This window comes from Mchenga conophoros, linkage group LG9 (genome assembly GCF_057382185.1).
Source record: "Mchenga conophoros isolate Kocher_MC1m ecotype Shallow Benthic linkage group LG9, M_conophoros_male_GT1.1, whole genome shotgun sequence".
In the NCBI taxonomy this organism is placed as follows: domain Eukaryota; kingdom Metazoa; phylum Chordata; class Actinopteri; order Cichliformes; family Cichlidae; genus Mchenga; species Mchenga conophoros.
The window spans coordinates 21098688-21112871 of NC_140534.1; the positions used below are offsets into that span (position 1 = coordinate 21098688).

At 43.4% G+C, this 14184-nt stretch overlaps 2 protein-coding genes across 3 annotated transcripts; one reads left to right on the forward strand and one right to left on the reverse strand.

The window, feature by feature from the left end:
• Positions 1-3: 3 nt before the first annotated feature.
• Positions 4-6160, reverse strand: LOC146567211 (ATP-binding cassette sub-family F member 2). Of its 2 annotated transcripts, none has more exons than XM_085286897.1 (15): positions 6002-6160; positions 5054-5204; positions 4736-4948; positions 4003-4185; positions 3746-3917; positions 2732-2827; positions 2548-2650; positions 2258-2353; positions 1995-2114; positions 1492-1581; positions 1299-1409; positions 1157-1219; positions 911-1039; positions 628-831; positions 4-549 (listed from the first exon to the last, which is right to left on the reverse strand). In XM_085286897.1, exons 2-15 carry the CDS (start codon positions 5190-5192, stop codon positions 430-432), a joined length of 1839 nt encoding a protein of 612 aa, XP_085143023.1. In that variant the 5' UTR covers positions 5193-5204; positions 6002-6160; the 3' UTR covers positions 4-429. The 2 variants fall into 2 exon arrangements, with proteins under 2 accessions (XP_085143023.1, XP_085143024.1); XM_085286898.1 differs by having other exon boundaries at positions 5953-6087.
• On the forward strand, positions 6160-13301 carry chpf2 (chondroitin polymerizing factor 2). The gene is made up of 4 exons (XM_085286895.1): positions 6160-7716; positions 9190-9754; positions 9842-10024; positions 11533-13301. Exons 1-4 carry the CDS (start codon positions 7445-7447, stop codon positions 12805-12807), a joined length of 2295 nt encoding a protein of 764 aa, XP_085143021.1. The 5' UTR covers positions 6160-7444; the 3' UTR covers positions 12808-13301.
• Positions 13302-14184: the final 883 nt, after the last annotated feature.

Here is a 14184-nt window from a genome sequence, read left to right on the forward strand (position 1 = left end):
TGCTGTTTTTTAATGTTCCGTTTATTCAGACAAACTTATTGCATTACATTGTTAAATAAGGCAGAACTGTAATTTTACATGGGGGGAGAAAGAAGTCAATTTTTTAAATATAAAATATGACCTAAAAGCTGCTGCATACATGTTGGGATAAACAGAACGTGGAAAAATAAAAACTTTCCTATGAAGACAGCACAATGGAATGCATTCCAAAATGCACCGAGATGCTTCGGGTGAATCAGCCAATCAGAGAACAGCGGAGGGGGTTTGGGTCATGTTCAGCACGGTGCAGCACTGTCAAACCGATGGAAATACAGTACAACATGTACAAGAGACCGTTTTAGTTCTGGCTTGGACGTTTCCTGCTCATCCCTTCAGGAGTTCGCAGGTCAAATCTGATGAGATAAAGGAGTGGCTCAGCATGAAGCTCCTCTAGATGTCATGTGCCTGCTGTTTTTCGATCTTTGATTTCAGATGCTCTTTGTATGCCAGGATGTCTCTGTTCCACTTTGTGATGGTCTGCTTCTCACAGACCCAGATCTCTTGAGCCACCTGCAGGAAGGGAGACCATTAGTACAGCGACACTTCTAATCAAGGTCTAATTGATTGCTTTAAGTGATCAGTCCATACCTGCTGAATTAGCCTGAAGTCGTGGCTGACTAGCATCATACCACCCTCGAACTCGTTGATCGCTTCTGCCAATGCATCAATAGTCTCGATATCCAGGTGATTAGTAGGCTCGTCAAGGAACAGCATATGAGGGTTCTGCCAGGCCAGCCAAGCAAAACACACTCTGCACTTCTGACCATCTGACAAATTTCTGATCGGACTGACCTGGAAGATGTTTCAAATGTTAGAATGGTAGAGGGGAGACAAAATTAATAGTAGTTCTGGGAAAGTATCCCCTTCCTACCTGCTGTTTCCCAGTTAGACCATAGCGACCGATGATCTTCCGCATCTCCTCCTTTTCTTTGATCTCAGGGAAACACTTCATCATGTACTCCAAAGGAGACAAGTCCAGCTCAAGCTGCTCAGTCAGGTGCTATAGAGAAAATTTTAAAAACCCACACGTTTATCTTTAACTGTACCAGCCACCACCAGTGTCTAACGCCATGAATCAGATGGAGCCTGTGCAGTATGTTCAAAAGATTTGTTTTACCTGGTGATATCTGCCAATCTTGACATGAGAATGTTTGCGGATCATACCATCAGTAGGTAGGAGCTACAGAGACAAGAGAATAAACCTCATCACTCTGAAATCAACTGGGAGTAGATCTAAGCTGATGATAAAGATGCCTTACCTCTCCCATAAGCAGCTTCAGAAGTGTAGATTTCCCAGCTCCATTGGGTCCCACCAGAGCCACTCGCGTGTCCAAGTCAATACCAAACTCCAGGTCTTTATATATGTACGGCTAAAGGAAACAAAAATCACTAAGTGTGCCAAATAAATCCATATTTTAAAAGGAGGGGAAAATATAAATGCATTATACTCACTGTATTCTCACTGTACTTGAAGCTCACATTCTGAACCATGATAACAGGAGGAGGAATCTTCCCACAGGGAGGAAAATAAAATGACAGAGTCTGTGGGAAACAGGAAGGGTTACTGCTAAGGTGGTAGGTTTCACCACTAACCACAGTCCCTAAAAAACAGATACATTACTGATCCAGAAGTTGGAAAAACAACTGCCTGGCTGCAAGCTGAGCAACAGTTTCAAAGGTTGTAGAATAGGAGGCAAAACATTCCCTCTTGTCAAATCAGCTCTCATATTAGATTCAGGAAACCCTCTTCCTGTTAAAGGGAACTTCTTCCTTCCCACTGTCACCAATTGGAGCTCCAAGAATAATCTGATTGACTGGGTTCTCTCCCCGATATTTCAGGCTCTTTACAGTTTAAACTGGCTTGTGACAACCATTGTTGTGAACTGATACTATTAAGTTAAAAAAAGAGAAAAAAAAAAAAAGAGATGAAATTTAATAGGCCACAGTTACTGTACCTTGTCATTCACGACTCTTTCAGTCAAGCCTGATGCAACCATCTTCTGCAGAGTCTTCTCTTTGCTCTGTGCTTGTCGTGCCAGTTTTGCAGAGCCGTGACCAAACCTGGCTATGTAGTTCTAGAAAATTGGGATACAAAAAAGATAATTGAGTGCAAATGTTACTGTGTGGCTATAGCAACAGTAACTGCTTCATAAAAGGATGCCTAAGTCTCTGTACCAATCAGGCAGTGACACGTGGCCACATGATGTCCCTTTTTTACCTTCATGTGTGCTATCTGGTCCTGTTCCCAGTTAAAGCGCTTCATCTGGTTCTCTTCCAGTTCCTGTCTGGTCTTCACATACTGGTCATAGTTACCCTTATAATGAAAATAGATTTGCACTGTCATCCAACAGGGTGGCACACATATATTTAGTAATAGCCTGCCTCTGGTTTCCTTATTCAGCATTATGTGATTACATGTATAGCAATCTATTCATGATACTTGGAAGCCTACAAAGCATGCTCAGGGTGTTTTCTTTTCTGGCAGTCACTTCAGTTGCATGCCCTTACCGTGTAGTACTTCAGTTTCTTCTGATGCAGGTGGATGATATTGGTACACACACCGTTCAGGAAGTCTTGAGAGTGTGAGATGAGCACGAGGATTCGCTTAAACCTGACAAAAACCATCAAGTTGATCAAAAATGAGTCTTAATCCATATCCGACTTAAATGAAGGAAGCAGAGGGAAAACTTACGACTTAAGCTCCTCCTCCAACCACACGCAAGCATCCAGGTCCAAGTGGTTAGTGGGCTCATCCAGCAGCAGCATGAAGGGCTTGATGAACAAAGCCCTACAAAGATGTCAAACAGCTGAATTTAAAGCAATACTGATAGTTTGTTTAGATTAACTCCTCAAATCTAAAGCTCAGAACTAGTCTTGAATGCTTGTGCTTTCACATTTTAAAATTACAAAAAGCCCTGTGCTTTGTGTGGGATGGATGAAGATCTTCAGGATCAAAGATCTTTAATTGGTCTTTCTGTACTTTGAGATTTACACCAGGACATATATCCAACTCCAGTAACTGTGTCTGAGTGCACACACAAGTAATATGAAATGTGTTCTTGAAGCACCTTTATTATGAAATGAGCAAAACAATAGGATTGTTTGTTTTGGTTCAATATTATAGTGAATTTGAATATCAATTTCACACTAGTTTATCTCCTCTCCACATTATAACACAATATTGTATAGACAGGGCACAATGAAGATCGAGAGACAGGAGAGATATTTTACACAAAACAGACTGAAATGTTAGGACTTAATACCACTCTGGCTATCATGCCAATACCCTATTAGTCATCCAAATGATTCCATTGTCAAACCGGAGATGCTAGAAACATGATAGTCCCCAGTCTGTGTCACTCACACCAGATCTACTGAGACCACTGTTGCGTTTCTTGTATTAGGGCAACACGTTACACATCACAAAGGGTTCATACTGCTACCTTAATGGATACATTATCACCTCATCCCCCTCCCTGTATTGGTTATCGTGACTACACAGAGGAAATTATAACTTATGCCCACTTTAGTTTCCTGTATCTACCATACAGGAAACTAAAGTGGGAAGTCAGGACACAATGCTACAGTTTGCTTTTATCGTGTGCGTTTTTCTGTCATTTGGACAAGGGACACAGGATCAGTCGAAAGCTGGAGAGACGAGGATGACCGTAACTCAGTGGTACAGTACTATACGAGCTGTGTCTACCTGGCCAGAGCAACACGCATCCTCCACCCTCCACTGAAGTCCTTCAGTTTCTTCTGCTGCATCGCAGTGCTGAAACCCAAACCGTGGAGGATCCGAGAGGCTCGCATCTCCGCCTTGTCTGCATCCAGCTCCTCCAGACGCTCATACAGCTCCATCAGCTTCTCACACTCAGCTGTTTACAAAAAAGGCATTTATAATATAGCTAAAGCATAATTAGAGAGATTTTTCAACTTCCTGCAGTTTATTTGAACACTCACAGTCTTCATGGGCAAGTCTTTCTGCCTCCTTCTCCAACATGATCCTCTGTTCATCCACCTCCATGACACACTGCAGAGCAGTCTTTTCGCTGGGGGCCATCTCTCGGGTCAAGTGGTAAATATCTATGTGCTCTGGAATGGGAATCTCACGATGTCCGATGGCTGACAACAGCATGGATTTTCCTGGCAGAAAACGGGAAAATAAATAAATAAATAAATAATAGAGAGAAAAATGTTTTGTGGGATGTGATATAAGAACATTTGACAAATGCAAGCTACACAAGGAAGTGTAGCAGAACCAGTGTTGATAAGAGATTCCCTACTGGCCACTCCCATGGGCCTCAGGTGGGCCATAAAGCTGCCAAGATTTCTGCTTCAACTTTCTAATGCTTTTACACCCTTCCATCTGAGGTGTCAGTCACCAGCATCTTTCTCTCATTGGTACTTGCTTCAAATCCTTAAAACTCAGGAAGGTTTAATTTGGGTTCCAACCATTTCATGTTGTCATTTCCCTGTCATTGGTTGAAGCCTAATGTCAACTTTATATAATTCCTGTAATATGAACCCTTTAATATCATCAGTTATTCAGGTTTTTCCCTTTGGCCTAAAGGGCCAGATGGCCAAATGAAATACTAGGTTTTGAAACAGCTGGGGGGGGTTTTCCTTTTGGTTTCTAATGTCCGTGTGTTTAAAGTCTTAATAGAAACATACTGCTCCAGGATAAATTAGTTACCTGTGCCATTAAGACCAATGAGGCCATAGCGTCTGCCTGAGTTCAGCTCCAGGCTGGTGTCTGCAAGCAGCTCTTGACCATGGAAGGTGAGCGACAGGCTGCTTATATGGACATCAGTGCTGTTAGGGTGGGAGGCAAGAACACCCGTCACTGCCCGGGCCTCCGTTTTCCGCAGCTCAAACTCATCCAGCTCCTTTGTCAAATTTTCAACACCTATCAAATATATTTAAAGAAAACAAGAGAGCTTCAGTTAGAAAATTTACCACAGGCTGACAAATCCAGTGAGCAATCAGTGCTTTTCCTCAGTCATCTTCTCACCATTGCTCTCTGCTCCATTAAGCTGGGCCTCTTGTTGTTCACTCTCCTCATTTACTTCTTCAGTTTTCTTGGTGCGCTGGCGAGCTTTGGCAGCCTCCTTCTTCTTTGCTGCTTTCTTCTTAGCCAGGTCAGACGGCATGGTTGTGCAGTGCTACATTATAGGAAAAGAAAAACACAGAAATGATATGGATGAAGAAGAAACTAAGACCAAAATAGAATCGCAGTGTGTCAGGAGAATCGTGATCATAGGTTGTTTAACGGTTTCTCAATTTTCCAATTGGTCTTAGTCTACCAGTTAAATGTCAGAATATAAATAAGGGTAAAAATGACTAATCGCTTACATAATGAGGCACCAGGACCAACCTCGGTACACTTGCCTGTTTACCATAATGTTAAAAATGTGCCGGTAATTGAACTCACCGTATAACACCATTTTACAGATTACATTAAAAAGTAGGCTAACTTTGAGTATAAAGGCCTAAAATGTCTAAGGACAACTAAATGACAGTAATAGCGGGGATAATGCTCCCTCCCCAAACCCGCATTTTGTTTCCTTTCAGTCCCACCTGCCCGCACGTTGGGCTTTTTGCGGTATAACGCATGATAGCATAGCTGTTAGCAGCCTACACGTCACACTTTGTCATTTCACAGTTAACCAACCATAATAAATATCATGGTCTAAGGAGCCCAGAGTGTTAAACATAAAAAGTAAATCGTAATAGTTTTTATAAGCCGGCTATTTAGCGCGTTAGCCCCTTAGCTAAGCTAACAACGGTAGCCAGGCCTGAGCAGCTAAAGCTAACTTGACGCAGGGCCCCAAGTAGCTTCGAAAAACTCTCAAATCGGCTAACTAGAGCTCACCCCCACATCTGTGTTTATCTTAAAATAAAACAGCTTACATGTCATACAACCGTGGCAGCTCTCATACAGTGTTATTCCCTCTCTTACCTAAATAATGAACCACTGTTCTCCTGAACACACCGACAGTCTCGTGTCCACTTTCGCCGGGTGGATGTAGCCGCTCGCCAAGCCGCCAGACGGACCATATATGGTCAAGGAGGGCGGTGAAGATGTAAGTTCCCTCCTCTTCTCGTGGGACTGCAGTAAAAATGTCCCTTTACCCATCAACTGAACCTTAAATTAACTACTAAATAAGCCAAATTTATATAATTTTTAGGTAGAACTAAAGAGACGGCTTATGAGTTGAAAACTGGCACTGACTAATGGGTAGATATTGTATTTATGAGGTTTTGCCATCCTAGTAAGGCTTCTTTTGCCCTCTTATCACTAAGATGTTGTGTTGATACGTATCTAACACATTCGTGCGTTCAATGTGATTTTCTAGGAGGAATTTATTTTTAAGTACTGCTTTCACTAAGAAGAGATCTGCCGGTAGCTGCTCAGTCGGGGGGTGATGCTGCGGCAGCACTCGGCGGTCGGTGATGAGGTTGAAGAGGGACGCTGTTTCAGCGCTGTCTGTGTGGCACTCGGATTTTTTGAGGAAGTCAGGAAACTGACGGAGATGGGCGACAATGTGCACGGCTGTGCTTCGTAGCTTTCCCCCCCGGTATGAGCTGTGTTACATGGGATCTCCTTCGAGTCAGCATTCGTGGAGATGGATCGTCGTTTGTGTACGGAAACAACGGACTCGACGCTAGCTCGCTAGCTCGGCTCCCTAATGCTTTCCTCTGGTGGAAAACGATACTGTGGAGTTCATACTTCCGAGTATTCTCGCTTCGGGTTGTCTTTTATTACTGGTAACCAGATAAACGGTTAACTTTACTAGTTCATCGTCTAGCTGCATTAGTTAGCTGACTTTGGCTTCTAGCTAACGCCATCCCAAACTAGTTAAGCTAATTAAGGTAACGGTTAAAAAACCACCAGAGTAACGTTACACAATTTTTATGACAACGACATTTCTGAGTTTTTCTTCCCTTTTTGTTATCTTAAAATTTTGACTCGCAATGACTGTTAATCATGCGAAAATATCTGTATGCATTTCATCTTTCAGATGAACAAAGTGCTTCATTCCGGTAGCTTTACAGTTTGGTCATCTTCCGTTGTGACGTTGGATTAAAAACGACATTTCTTGCATTTGTCAAACAAAAAAACATTTAAAAAGTGCTGTAACATGTAACGTTTAGATTTAATCATTCGTTATAGGCTGAGTAGAAACTTCACTACCTCGCTGAAAGGGACTGGGAACAGACTTTAATTTTAAGCCAGTTTTCTGTCATTTTCTTTACTCATTTCGGTTCAGATTTATCAAAGACGTGTTAACATATGGCAGGAGTGTTGGCACTATCAGTGCTCTAGTTTTTTGTTGTTGGGATTTTTTTTAAAAAATTTTCCCAGCACAGCCACAATAAGTGTAGCTCATAACTGCCAGGGATGCGTCTCTCCTCATTTTTGGCCCTGTTCAGGCCTGCTTTACCCCTTATCCTGGGGCTGTCTCTTGGATGCAGTCTGAGCCTTTTGATGGTGTCCTGGACCCAAGGAGACACGGAGGACTCCTGTGGAGATGAGCTGGGCAATGGCAGGCGGTTTTTGGGTGGGGGAGAGGGCCACAGAGATTCAAGAGATGGAGCTGGAGACGCAGACTTTCAGCCACGCATAGTGCCCTATCACAAGGACCCAAACAAGCCGCACAAGAAGGTCCTCAGGTAAGTGCGGGAGGTATGGTCCCTGTTTCCAGGTGCTTAAAGAAGGATCACAGGAAGCATTGCTCGACTTTTAATTGAAAGAAGCTGGAGACTTTTTCCACACAGTGTGGATTTGCATTTAGTTAATTCCCCATTTTACATTCTTACATTTAATTCCCCCCTGCAATGCTCTCATTGCACTGAGGGGGGTACAGAGAATAAGTGGCCTGTAGATTACAGATTATGCCACAAATTCCTTCAGAAAACTCACTGATGCAAAAGATTGCATCCATTTTCTTTTTTCAATTTTATTTCTTATCTTTTTTATTTATTTCTACTGGCTCTGATAGTCATCCCATAAGGATGATCAGGTTTTCTCTGTCAGTACAACCATTCCTTGGAATAATCTCCCAGATGAGATCTGATTGGCCAGCTCACTGTGGTCTTACAAATGCTTCTTACAGACATATTTTTAAAAGCAGGCCTCTCCTGTGCTTACACTTTTTATTTCTATCAATCCTCTTTAATTATTGATATTTATGTTCAATTTGATGTTTCATTTGCTTTTTTCCTTTTTTCTGTTGTGAAGCACTGTAATTATTATTGTCATTATTTAGCAGGGTTGCCAATTTTGGAGGGGGGAGATATAATAGAACACCTCATCGATGGGATTTTGTGTACAAATTTAATCCTACTATCATTGAATTTGTTCTTTTTACAGAGATGATGAATTTCAAGCAAATTCAAACTTTTAGAATTTTATGTGGAACTTTAGCTACTCTTTTGAAACTCCTTAAAGTAGCAGGACCTCAAAACTTAACTGACATAGCTTAAGTAGTTCTCTAGATATAGTTGTGTGTAAATGCCCCCACAGAAAATACTGCCCATAAAAGGCTTAAAAATACCACTGACATCATTGCAAAAATATATATTTTATATAGTGTTATTTCAGCTCATTTACTGGTTCTTTTGAAAACATCATGCATGCTCATTTTTACTACTTAATAAAATGTATGATTTACCAAGCCATTCCTAGAAGTGAAGGAGTCAAGGATGCTTTCCAGGGATCATCTGCATACATTTGGATATTAACATTTTGGGATACAATAGGTAGATTATTGCTATAAAGTGATAATAAAAGGGGACTTGGTACGGAGAAGTGTGGGACTCCTGTAGAACACGCAAAAAAAAGGAGATTTGATAACATCCATAGCATAGATTAACATTTTCTGCAGAAAAATTATATATATATATATATATATAGTGCCAATTCAGATAAAATAACTTGGTATCAAATTCCTTCTTTAAATCCAAAAAGACACCACCTACACAAACATTTCTATCCAATTATCTTTTATTTCACAGCCACTTAGTATCTGCATCACATTAGTATCTTGTGATGGAAACAAGTTCACGCTTATGAGAAGATACTTTTTATGCATCGGTGTTCTTGCTGTTTGCTGTAATTGCTCCCTCTTTGCCCTCTTTCTTCAGAACACGATACATCCACACTGAACTGGGCATCAGAGAGCGACTCCTGGTGGGCGTGCTCACTTCTCGGGCCACCCTCAACACGCTGGCCGTAGCGGTGAACCGCACAGTTGCCCACCACTTCCACCGGACCTTCTTCTTCACAGGCCTGCGCAGCCCCAAGGTGCCTCACGGGATGACTGTGGTTGCCCATGGCGACGATCGCCCGGTGTGGCTGATGTATGAGACGGTACGCCACCTCCACCAGCACTACGGCTCGGAATACGACTGGTTCCTATTAGCCCAGGATGACACGTACATGCAGGCGGATCGGCTGTCGGAGCTGGTGGGCCACCTCAGCGCAGGTCAGGACCTGTATATGGGCAGGGCAGAGGAGTTCATCGGTGGTGAGGAGAAGGCACGTTACTGCCACGGAGGCTATGGCTACCTGCTGTCCCGCAGTCTGCTGGCCCGTCTGCAGCCCCATCTCGACACCTGCCGCAATGACATCCTCAGCGTGAGGCCTGATGAGTGGCTGGGCCGCTGTATTATCGACTACCTGGGTATGAGTTGTGTGGAAGTGCACCAGGTAAAAACACAGACTTTGAAATAAGTAGCTTAATCAGTAGGAGGATGGTCCGCTATATTAATATTTATATGTGCATGTTTTTCGCAGGAGATGACCTACCGTTATTTTGAGCTTGGGAAAAATGCAGACCCAGAGCGTGAAGATAGCCCAGAGTTTAAAAATGCCTTCACAGTGCATCCTGTGTCTGACCCAAATCTCATGTATCGACTGCACAAACGCTTCAGCCACATTGAGCTAGAATGGACTTACCTGCAGATCCAGCAGCTGCAGGTTTGTAATACAGGTTTTGTTTTTCGCTCCTATAAACATTTTTTTCTGCCTGACTCATCACTTCTTAGTCAAAATTTAGTATACAGTTTGTTCTTATTTCACCACACCCTCTTCAGGACCTGAGTCAGTAATTCCTGACTGAAACAATATTTATATGCCAGAAAACCAAGAGAAGGGATGTGGTGTTGTGCCGAGTATGATCTGCCTGAGAAACCTTATGTAACTAAAGTAGCTGCTAATGACAGTTCATTAGAGTTGTTTTGACTTAAGGTTAAATATAGCTTACCGCACCACAGAGCTATAAAATAAGTCATGACTTTATTAGACATAACTTATTGTTATAGCTAATTTTTGTGTATACTGGTTAAAGCGCAAGGAACACTTGATACAGTACAGTACTGTGCAAACGTTTTAAGCCACCATTCATTTACTTACAGTTTACTACAAAAGTGGGAAATACTGCAGCATGCAAACATACATGGAAATATAGTATAAGGCAAAAACAGAGTTTGTACAATTCTAATGGCTTTTAATGCTTTTAATTCAATTACAGTGTGGTTGGAATCATGGTCATGCTGAAAAACCCAAACTGCTGCCAATTAGATATTTTCCACATGATACTGTATGGTGGATCAAAACCTGATGGTACTTTTTTGTGTTCATGATTTGACAAGATCTCCAACACCACTGGCTGAAATGCAGTCTGTATATATTGACAATGATTTAAACCAAAAATGTCAAATTTGGATTCATCACTCCATAAACTGTTTTCAGTTCGGTTATTGTGTAATTTGGCATTTCCTCCCTGTTTCTCTTCCTTAATCAGATGGATAATCAAAAAAATGACCTGTGACATCCTTTTCCAAATCAACTTCGCTCGACTGTGATGGAAAAAACTGTGAGGGAAGGGCCGTAAAAAGACTTTGCTTAGACAAGGCTATTTAATAATTTCATGATGGATGTTGATGACAAGTGTCTGCCCATCTTAGATACTTTGCCCAACATGTTCTTACCATCTTCTTTTCTGCAGGTCATATAAAAGAACCACGGGGGAAAGGGGCTGCATTTTCAAAGGACATAAATAGATGTTAGTTGCTCATCTTGTCAACTCGTGTTTTCTCTTTTGCTGGAGAAATGATCCAGTCTAACTCCCTACATTCCTCACGCAAGACAACAACTTTATAGGAAGCAGGTTTTATCACAACAATACAGCGTTCCCCTGTGGGTTTAACAGCCTGTCACTGAGGATGTTAAACATATCAGGTTATGTCATGAAGCACACTTTTAATTAACATTTACATGATCTGTGTCACCTGTCAGTTATGTTGATTATCTTTAGTGATAGTTGGGTTGCTGTGAATTCTTTTCCTGTATGCTCTGCTAATAAAGGAAGAATGTTTCATTTATATTTTGAGAATTTTGAAGCTCTTATCTCCTGCATTTTGGCTGTAGGTGACATATTGCTAGACACCTCTGATGCATTTCAAATTTTTGTGTGCACTCATCAGATGCAGATCAGTAACCTGAGTGACCTGACACCAGAGGGCAAGGCTGGAGTGACGTGGCCGATAGGAATCAACCCTCCCTTCAAACCCAGGACGCGTTTTGAGGTCATAAACTGGGAGTACTTTACGGAAGAGCACATTTACTCCTGCGTCGATGGCTCCCCCAAATGTGAGTTGAGAGGTGTCAACCGCGCAGACGTCAATGCAATTCTAGAGATTGCGGTCGAGCGTCTCAACGAGCGCTACCAGCCACAGCTACGGTTCCGCAAGAGGCGTCTACTTAATGGGTACCGTCGCTTTGATCCCACACGTGGTATGGAGTATATACTGGACCTCGCGCTGGAGGCCTACACCCAGAAAGGCCACAGCCAGGTCATTGCCAAACGAGTCAACCTGCTGCGACCTCTAAGTTCAGTTGAGATTATTCCCATGCCTTATGTGACAGAAGCGACACGGGTGCAGGTCATCCTGCCTGTCACCGCCCAGGATCAGGACTATGTTGGGAACTTCCTGGACATGTACGTGATGAACACTCTGGACACCCATGACAATGTTTTACTCACGTTCTTGTTCATCTACGATCCTTTCGATGCGCAGAGAGTCAGTCAGACTGACGTGTTTGCTGGCGTCAAGGCTATGATTGGGGAAGTGGAGAAACGCTACGGAGACGTGAAGATCCCCTGGATCAGTGTGAAGACCGAGGTGCCCTCGCAGGTCAAGCTAATGGACATCATCTCCAAGAAGCACCCGGTGGACACACTATTTTTCCTGGCCAGCGTTTGGACAGAGGTCAACGCTGACTTCCTGAACCGCTGCAGAATGAATTCCATCAGCAATTGGCAAGTCTTCTTCCCCATCCACTTCCAGGAGTACAACCCAGCCGTCCTCTACCGTGACCAGCAGCCCTCCGCTGCCTCCTCCTCCGCTGCTTCGGAGTCACTGCGAGACGGCCACTTTGACCGGCACGTCTTCGACGAGGCCTGCTTTTACAACGCCGACTACATGACCGCACGGACGAAGATGGCTGCCGACATCCTGGATAACGAGGAGCTCCTGGAAAGCATGGACGTGTACGACATCTTTGTCCGTTACTCGGGCCTGCATGTGTTCAGAGCAGTAGAGCCGGCGCTGATTCAGAAATACGTGCGGCGGACGTGCAATCCCCGCTTCAGCGAGGACATCTACCACCGCTGTGTTCTCAGCAACCTGGAGGGTCTGGGGTCACGCTCGCATCTGGCCATGGCTCTGTTTGAGCAAGAGCAGGCCAACAGCACATAGAGCACATAGAGCTTGGACTGAAGGACACTGAATGTGATTTTTGTTTCCTTTCTTTCTTTCTTTTTTTAAACGTGGTACTTCTTGCATCCACACACTGAAATTCTCACCCCTGAACAAGGTGGAAAGAAGTCAGGACTGTTTTTGACACTCCAGCAGCTGCAAATAAACCCTCTGACTTATGACTGTGTAACTTTAAACCTGTCTTGTCCAGACCTGTTGAACCATTACTGATGTTAACGTCACTTTGAGAAGCCGTTACTTGTATTCCGGTCGAACAACAATATTTATAGCCACCCCTTTTTTTTCTTTTGTTTTTTTTAAAGACAATAATAAATTAACACAAGCCTTTATTGTTAGAAATGAATAAGAGGGGGAAAAAACTTGAGCCATAAGTCTTCCTTTTGTGAGGATTTTTTAAGTAATACTGAAACAAGCTGCCTTTTCTTTAAACTTTGTGCTCTTTAAGAGGTATTAAAGAGTGATACTTCTGCTCAGAGTTGTTGCTTCATTCATTCAAGCTCACAGTGTAAAAGGCTCAGTCTCATTAGTCAAAACGCAGCGTGCTTGGACAGTTATTCCTGGAGGTATCTGTTGTCTGCTTGGCAGAGCTGAAGAAAAGCCAGAAAAGATTCTGTGGTCAGTAAAGATGGTGTGTTCACATTCACAATAATGCGTCTTGTAGTGTTCTCAGTTTTCCCAAAAGCTGCGTTACAGAGAGCCCCAGAGGCAGTGAACAGTTTGTTCCAAAGCTGCCTGCTCGTCGCATTAAGTCAGTGAATCTCCACCCCTGCCCGGGCCTCCTTGAGTTTTGGCAAGCGTTCTGCATGCACATCTTTTTTTTTTTTTTTTTTGGGGGGGGGGGGGGGGGGGGGGTGAACTCAGTGCCCGGAGGGAGGGTCGGGGTCTGCAGCGGCTGAGGTGGTTAACCTTGACATGGCGGTGGTTAAACGGTCTGAAAGGCTTACTTCACTCACCTTTCTCCTGTCGCCTCGAGAGAACAGAGAAGCAGCAGAGTTAAAGGAGCTCTTTCTGAGACGGGAGCAAAGCTGCAGTCAGCATTACAGCCACTGCTGCAGCTCCCCGTTGGAAGCGCCTCCACCTGCTTCCTCGTGGTGAGGCCAGTGAACAATAAAAGGCCTGTGTGCCACCTCTGAGGAGCGCCTGGCTCATGGAAGAAACGAAACCCACCAATGAGGCAGGGCACAAAGCCAGAGTGTACGGCAGGGCTGTGCATTCCTCCCCCCCCCCCACCCCGCTTTATTCTGCAGCTAATTGAAGAAACTGAAAAATTCAAAAGGCTTTTACAATGACAGAGCTCACGGAGACTGGATTCCCTGTGATCACGTGTGCATTAGCTAGTGTTTGATTGCAGGGGTG